This window comes from Solanum verrucosum, unplaced genomic scaffold (genome assembly GCF_900185275.1).
Source record: "Solanum verrucosum unplaced genomic scaffold, falcon-dt-bn FXZP01000198.1, whole genome shotgun sequence".
Taxonomy (NCBI): Eukaryota; Viridiplantae; Streptophyta; class Magnoliopsida; order Solanales; family Solanaceae; genus Solanum; species Solanum verrucosum.
The window spans coordinates 700,253-707,828 of NW_026020173.1; the positions used below are offsets into that span (position 1 = coordinate 700,253).

General features: G+C 39.9%; 1 protein-coding gene across 1 annotated transcript; it reads left to right on the forward strand.

The window, feature by feature from the left end:
• The first annotated feature begins 2,180 nt into the window (after positions 1-2,180).
• On the forward strand, positions 2,181-3,380 carry LOC125828839 (uncharacterized). Its single transcript, XM_049508161.1, has 3 exons — positions 2,181-2,416; positions 2,534-2,860; positions 3,074-3,380. The coding sequence occupies exons 1-3, from the start codon at positions 2,181-2,183 to the stop codon at positions 3,378-3,380; spliced, it is 870 nt and encodes a 289-aa protein (XP_049364118.1).
• Positions 3,381-7,576: the final 4,196 nt, after the last annotated feature.

The window sequence follows — 7,576 nt, forward strand, 5'->3', positions numbered from 1 at the left end:
CTTGAATTATGATGATATCTATGTCTAATATTTTGAAATTTAGATGTGTTGATTTGATATGAGCTTTGAACCTTGAAAGGGTAAATTATGAGAATTATGCATGTTTTTATGGAATCTATGTATATGTTTTAAGAACACTTTGAGAGTGAAGTGTCTATGATTATGATGTAGTTGTTGTGTTGTTGAAAGGATATTATCATAAACACACTTATGAATGAATATGATATGATGTGAAATATTTTCTCACAATATGAAGGTTCTAAGGTTGAAAGGCTTTCTCACCTATTTGACTTATATGTAGACATGGAGGGTGAAAGGTTATTCTCAAGCATGATCTAAGAGCTATCTTATGAATTAAGCATGAATATGAATTAATTCAAGACTTAATATGTACTCTGTGGGAATTAATACTTAGGACCGAGTAGATATTGAATATGAGATGGAAGCTTTTACACTAGTTGAGTCCAGCTTCCCAATGGGATCCTTTTACACTAGTTGAGTCCGGGTTCCCAAAGTATGTCTCATGAGATAGAGTCCTGTTACGCAAGTTGAGTCCGGGTTTCTAGTAGCAATCTACTTATCCCATAAACTATGTGTCCCCATAGGTTATTTAGCTAGTGTATCAACCTAAGCTTAAAGTATGGTTCTACCTTAGGCAAGTAAGACACCCCTATTCGGTGTGGGACCATGTATAGCTCACATTGTCGCATGTCAGTTAAGGCTTATTCCCACAACAACAACAACAACAATATGAATTTTGAACTATGGTTACTCAAGAAGCTTTTATATGAGTTTTCAAGGTTTTAAAGATGATGATGACTATGTTGACTATATTTATGACTTATATTTTTCCACTCTCTTTATGATGTTGTTTAAACTTGATAAATTTCATACTTTCAAATGAAATGTCCATTTTTTCATGTTTTCAATGTTTTTATACATGCCTATCATACTTGGTGCATTGTTGTACTAACACCTACTTTTCCTACATTTTCCCCATGTGTAGGGTTCGGTTCTTGAGGTGATCATTCTTGAGGCTAGAGCTTGGACTTGAGTATCTTCCCAGCTTGGTGAGTCCTTGTGGTTCGAGGAAGGGATTTTCATATGTTGTAGTTCCTTTCATGTACTTTCCCTTTTCGAACATGTTGTATGGGCTAGGCCCTATTTCATTCAAAGATTATAATAAATGGCTATATTGAGACTAAGTGTCTAGACTTCCGCTTTCCTTTATGAAACTTTTTAGACTTGAATTGTGTCTTTACTCTTATTGTTCTATTTCTTATCTTATGTGAACTAAGTGGCTTGTATGGAGTCCTTAGGGGTTCTATACGTCGTGTTACATCTAAGGGGTACCCCTGGGTCGTGACAAAGTTGGTAATCAGAGCACAAGGTTTAGAATGATCCTAGGATGATGTCTTATAAGCCACGTCTAGTAGAGTCTTATTCATACGTGTGAAGCGCGCCACATTTATGAATGATAGGCTACAACATGATTAGGAAACTTCACTTCTTCATGAATCTATGTCGTGCCATAGAGTTTAACTCTATAAGATATCTCTCATAATCCTTGCCTATGTTCTTCAGGATATGAATACTATAAGGGTTAATGCTAGAAGGATGGAGGGTGATAATATGGAACAAGGAGATCCTCCTCAAGCTCATCAAGCTCCAGTTGATCCTTTGGTCGAGAATGTTACTCATGCGAAGTTTAGGGCGACTCTTCAAGTATTGTCTCAGGCCGTGATGGCTCAAGCCAATAGAGAGGTTTTAGCTCTAGTGAATCCTAATGTGAATTTGACGGCTTCAAGAGTGAGGGATTTTGTAAGAATGAAACCCCCAGAATTTAATGGCTCTAAAATTGAGGAAGATCCTTAAGAATTTATAGACAAGGTCTATAAGGTACTTTCTATTATGGGGGTGACTCCGAAAGAGAAGGCAGAGTTAGCCTCTTACCAATTAAAAGGTGTTGATCAACTGTGGTATAACCAATGGAAGGAGGGGAGGTTGGTAGGAGCGAGTCCTGTAGAGTGGGAGATGTTTAAATCAGAGTTTCTTGATAGATTTTTCCCCCTTGAGTTGAGAGAACCTAAGATGCAAGAGTTCATTAACCTTCGTCAAGGAGGTATGAGTGTGAGGAAATATGCTCTAAAGTCACCCAACTATCAAAGTATGCTCCAACTATGGTGGTGGATTCAAGGGCTAAGATGAATAAATTTGTGATGGGAATGTCCAACATAGTAGTCAAAGAATGTCGTACGGCAATGCTTGTTCAAGATATGGATATTTCACGTCTCATGGTGCATGCCCAACAAATAGAGGGAGAGAAACTCAAGGAAAATAATAGAGAGGTGAAAAGAGCTAGGACCGGTGATGGAAACTTCTCCAATACTAGGTCCGATGGACAAGGTCGACCAAGGTTTAGACAAAGGTTTTCCAACTAAGGTTCCTCTAGCGCTCCTCTAAGGGTCAACAAGGATAGGGTGTCCAACCCTAAATCTTAAGGAAGTAATGGTAGTGGCTCTTATGTGACTAGGCATAATTGTGAAAAGTGTGGAAGGAAGCATGATGGTAAGTTCCTAGATGGCACGGATGGTTGCTTTGGTTGTGGAAAGATTGGTAACAAGATGAGAGATTCTGCGATGATTAAGGTTCAAGGAAGAGAGGGCAAGCAAGCTCCTCTTAGCGGTTCAAACTCTAGTGCTCCCAAGAAAAACCGCTTCTATGCTCTCAAAACACGAGGTGAACAACAAAGTTCCTCGGATGTAGTGACCAGTATTTTAAAAGTTTTTCATATTTATATGAATGCATTGTTGGATCCCGGTGCTACTTTATCTTTTGTGACGCTCTATGTGGCAATGAGGTTTGATGTTCCTCCAAAATTGTTAATAGAACCTTTATTTGTCTCTACTCTTGTTGGTGATTCAGTGGTGGCTAAGAAGATTTATAGAAGATGTCCCATTTCCTTATCCCATAGAGTTACTCTTGTTGACTTGGTAGAGCTTGACATGTTAAATTTTGATGTGATTCTTGGTATGGATTGGTTGCATGCATGTTATGCCTCTATTGATTGTAGAACTCAGGTGGTTAGATTCCAATTTCCGAATAACCCTATCTTAGATTGGAAAGGGGGAAATTCTATGCCTAGAGGTCAATTTTTGTCCTACCTTAAAGCTAGAAAGATGATCTCGAAAGGTTGCTTTTACCATGTTGTTAGGGTGAGGGATGTAGATTCTAAAACCCCTTCACTTGAGTCGGTTCCCGTTGTTAATGAGTTCCCAGAAGTTTTCCCCGATGTTTTGCCCAGTATTCCTCTCGAGCAGGAAATAGATTTTGGTATTGGCCTTCTTCTGGATACACAACCTATCTCTATTCCTCCTTAAAGAATGGCTCCGGTGGAATTAAAAGAGTTGAATGAGCGACTAAAGGATTTGTTAAATAAGGGTTTCATTCGACCGAGTATCTCTCCATGGGGTGCTCCGGTGTTGTTTGTTAGAAAGAAAGATGGGTATCTTAGAATATGTATTGATTATCGTCAATTGAACAAAGTGACCATTAAGAACAAGTATCCTCTTCCAAGAATTGATGACTTGTTTGACCAACTTTAAGGGGCTAGTTATTTCTCTAAGATTGATCTTCGTTCGGGTTATCACCAATTGACGGTGAGAAGGGATGATATTCCAAAGACTATTTTTCAAACCCGATATGGTCATTATGAGTTTTTGGTAATGTCGTTTGGGTTGACGAATGCTCCGACGACATTTATGCATTGATGAATAGGATGTTTAGACAATACTTTGATATGTTCGTAATTGTGTTCGTAATTGATCTATTCCAGGAGTGAGAATGAACATGTGGACCATTTGAGAATTATGTTGCAAGTTCTTAAGGACCAACAACTTTTTGCAAAGTTTAGCAAGTGTGAATTTTTGTTAAAGTTCATAGCTTTCCTTGGTCATATTGTGTCAAGCAAGGGGATTGAGGTAGATCCTAAGAAGACATATGCAGTCAAGAGTTGGCCTAGACCTCTAACTCCTTCCGACGTTAGAAGCTTTTTGGGTTTGGCCGATTACTATAGAAAGTTTGTTGAGGGATTTTCATCCATTGTTTCTCCTTTGACAGCTTTGACTCAAAATAAGGCTAAGTTCATGTGGTCGGAAGCTTGTGAGAAAAGTTTCCAAGAGTTGAAAGATAGACTTACTTCCGCTCCGGTGTTGACCTTACCGGAAGGTACAAATGGTTTTGTGGTGTATTTTGATGCCTCTAGAGTTGGGTTGGGATATGTGCTTATGCAAAATGTTAATGTGATTGCCTATGCTTCAAGGCAATTCAAGGCAACTTAAAGTCCATGAGAAGAATTATCCTACCCATGACCTTGAGTTAGCGGCGATTGTGTTTTCCTTAAAAATTTCATGTGGATGTTTTCACCGATCATAAGTGTCTACAATATCTGGTTAGTCAAAGGGACTTGAATCTTCGCCAAAGAAGGTGGATAGAACTCTTGAAGGATTATGATATAAGTGTCCTTTATCACCCCGGTAAATTTAATGGGGTAGTGGATGCTCTTAGTAGATTGTCCATGGGTAGTGTGGCTCATGTAGAGGATGAAAAGAAAGAGTTGGTTCGTGATGTGCATAGGTTGGCCCGACTAGGTGTGTTCAACTAGTGGATTCAACCAAGGGTGGTGTCATAGTCCATAATGGTTCTGAATCGTCCTTTGTGATGGATGTGAAGTCTAAGCAAGGTCTTGATCCATACTAGTTGAGTTGAAAGAGGCGGTACTTAAGAAGTCCGTTGAGGCTTCCTCTTAAGGTGGAGATGGGGTGCTTAAGTATCAAGGTTGGTTATGTGTTCCGAATGTTGAGGATTTAAGGGAACAACTTTTAGAGTAAGCCCATAGTTCTCGGTATTCTATTCACCCGGGAGCCACCAAGATGTACCGCGATATCCGAGAAGTTTATTGGTGGAATGGGATGAAGAAATATATTGCGGGATTTGTGGCCAAGTTTCCTGTCAACAAGTTAAGATTGAGCATCAAAGGTCGGAAGGCTTACCCCAAGATATAGATATTCCCACTTAAAAGTGGGAAAATGTAAACATGGACTCTATTGTTCGTTTGCCTCATATCTGGAGACAACATGATTCTATTTGGGTCATTATAGATCAGATGACAAAATCAGCTCACTTTATTTCTGTCAAGGTTTCTTTTTCAGCGGAATACTATGCTAAGCTATACATAAGGGAAATGGTGAAGTTGCATGGGGTTCCTTTATCCATTATTTCTGTTCGGGGTACCCAATTTACTTCTCACTTTTGGAAGTCATTCCAAAAAGGTCTTGGCACTAAGGTTAAGCTTAGCATGACTTTTCATCCCCAAACGAATGGGAAAGAAGAGCGTACAATCCAATCATTGGAAGATATGTTAAGGGCATGTGTAATAGACTTCAAGGGTAATTGGGACGACCACTTGCCATTAATAAAGTTTGCCTACAATAACAGCTATCACTCAAGTATCAGTATGGCTCCCATTGAACTCTTGTATTGTAGGAGATGTAGGTCTCCCGTTGGTTGGTTTGAGGTGGGTGAAGTTGCTTTAATAGGTACCGAGATAGTTTATGAAGCCATTGAGAAAGTTCAACTCATTAGAGAGAGGTTGAGAATGGCTCAAAGTAGACAAAAGTCTTATGCCAATGTGAGAAGAAGGGATCTAGAATTTAAGGTTAATGATTGGGTCTATCTAAAAATCTCACCCATGAAGGGTGTGACGAGGTTTGGCAAGAAGGGGAAACTTAGTCCCGGTATGGAGGCCAATACAAAATTTTGAGACGTATTGGTAAAGTTGCCTATGAGTTAAATTTTTCAAATGAGTTAGCTTCGGTTCATCCGGTATTTCATGTTTCTATGCTTAAGAAGTGTATTGGAGATCCAGCATCCATAATTCCCCTAAAAGGGTTGGGAGTTGACGAAAGTCTTTCATATGAAGAGGTTCCGATAGAGATCCTAGACCGGTAAGTCAAGAGATTGAGAAACAAGGAAATAGATTACGTAAAGGTTTTATGGAGAAATCACTTAGTTGAGGGTGCTACTTGGGAGCCTGAGGCCGATATGAAGTCCCGATATCCTCATCTTTTTCCTTCTACTCTTATTCTAGCTTAAGGTAAGTAGTTCCTCTTGAGTTTCCTTGTTTTGGGAGTCATGTCTATTATGTGAGTTTATCAATGATTTCCCCTACGTTATGCATGTTCTTGAGAAATTTATGTTTAGTAAGAAATTGAGTTTTATATGATTGATGTTCCTCATGATGTTGTGCATTGAGTACGAATTGTCTATCTGCTTCATGAGATTAATTGATGAACATGTTTTATATGTATATGCTTTTCTTGAGTAAATGACATAATGGTTCCATGAGATTGTGTTGAGAATGCTTTTAGCTTGGAGAAGGTAGTTCCTCCTAAACCATGAGAAATGTTTAAATGTTTCATGCATAATGGGTTGTTAGATGTAGTTCTTACTTCCTTGTGATGCATTGAGTGTGTTTAAGTTGGAGTTGATGTTTCCTCCTTTGAATTGTGCATTATTATGATGTTGCATGCATGATGGGTTGCTAGTCTTGAGTCTTTACTTCCGTAAGGTGTCTAGATTGTCATTCGAGGACGAATGATCCCAAGGGAGAGATATTGTAACATCCCGTACACTAGTAGGCAAAACTAGAGCTAAATGTGAGGGTTATAGTCAAGGAAGAAGGGCAAGGGACAAGGCTAAGGCAACCTACATTGTTGTAGGCACTTCCCCACCTACCACACCCACCACTACGAATCGTGGTCAAGACCATGGCACGTGGGAGGGCTCGTGGTGGGCTAGGTAGTAGCCTCCCCAAATCTGCCAAAAATCTGCCCCTCTTCACGAGCCAGTTCACGTCTCATGGTGAAAGACATGCTCGTGGAAAGGCTCGTGGAGGAAATTTGGTTGTGAGAGGGTGGAAAGGAAGTGGCAAGCCACTACCTCAAGGCCTATGAGAGGGACCATGGCTCATGGCAAGTACCATGGCTCGTGGAACCTCTCGTTAAGATACCTTGGGCTTGTGGGCTAAAGGCACTTGTTGCCTAACCACTGCCTCAAGTCCATGAAAGGGACCATGGCTCATGGTCATGACCACATCTTGTGGGGCCCTACGTGAGACCTGGAAGCTCACTTAAAGTGAACGGTGTTTTAGGTAATTCCGATTTTAGTCCATCTTAAGTTAGTTCATTTTGCCTTAACTTAGGGTCATTATAGATGTCATTTTTACTCAAAAACCAACCTATTCAACTCATTATTTCCAAAACCCAAATCAATTCCCAAGGAGAAGAAGAAGAAGAAGAAGAAGAAGAAGAAGAAGAAGAATAAGGAGAAGAAGAAGAAGGAGAATAAGAAGAAGAAGAAGAAGAAGAAGGAGGAGGAGGAGGAGGAGGAGGAGGAGGAGGAAGAGGAGGAGGAGGAGGAGGGGGAGGAGAGAAGCTAGGGTTCAAGAAGCAACACTTTTTCACACCAAATTCATAGGGCTTTGTGATCAAGGTATGGTAGTCTTTTATTCATGGAG

What these genes read in the sequence shown, in the direction of transcription:
- LOC125828839 (XM_049508161.1), top strand. Translation starts at nt 2,181, where the DNA reads ATGGTGGTGGATTCAAGGGCTAAGATGAATAAATTTGTGATGGGAATG. An exon ending in GATGGACAAGGTCGACCAAG is followed by an intron (nt 2,417 to 2,533) that starts GTTTAGACAAAG and finishes TTATGTGACTAG; the next exon opens with GCATAATTGTGAAAAGTGTG. An exon ending in ACGCTCTATGTGGCAATGAG is followed by an intron (nt 2,861 to 3,073) that starts GTTTGATGTTCC and finishes TATTGATTGTAG; the next exon opens with AACTCAGGTGGTTAGATTCC.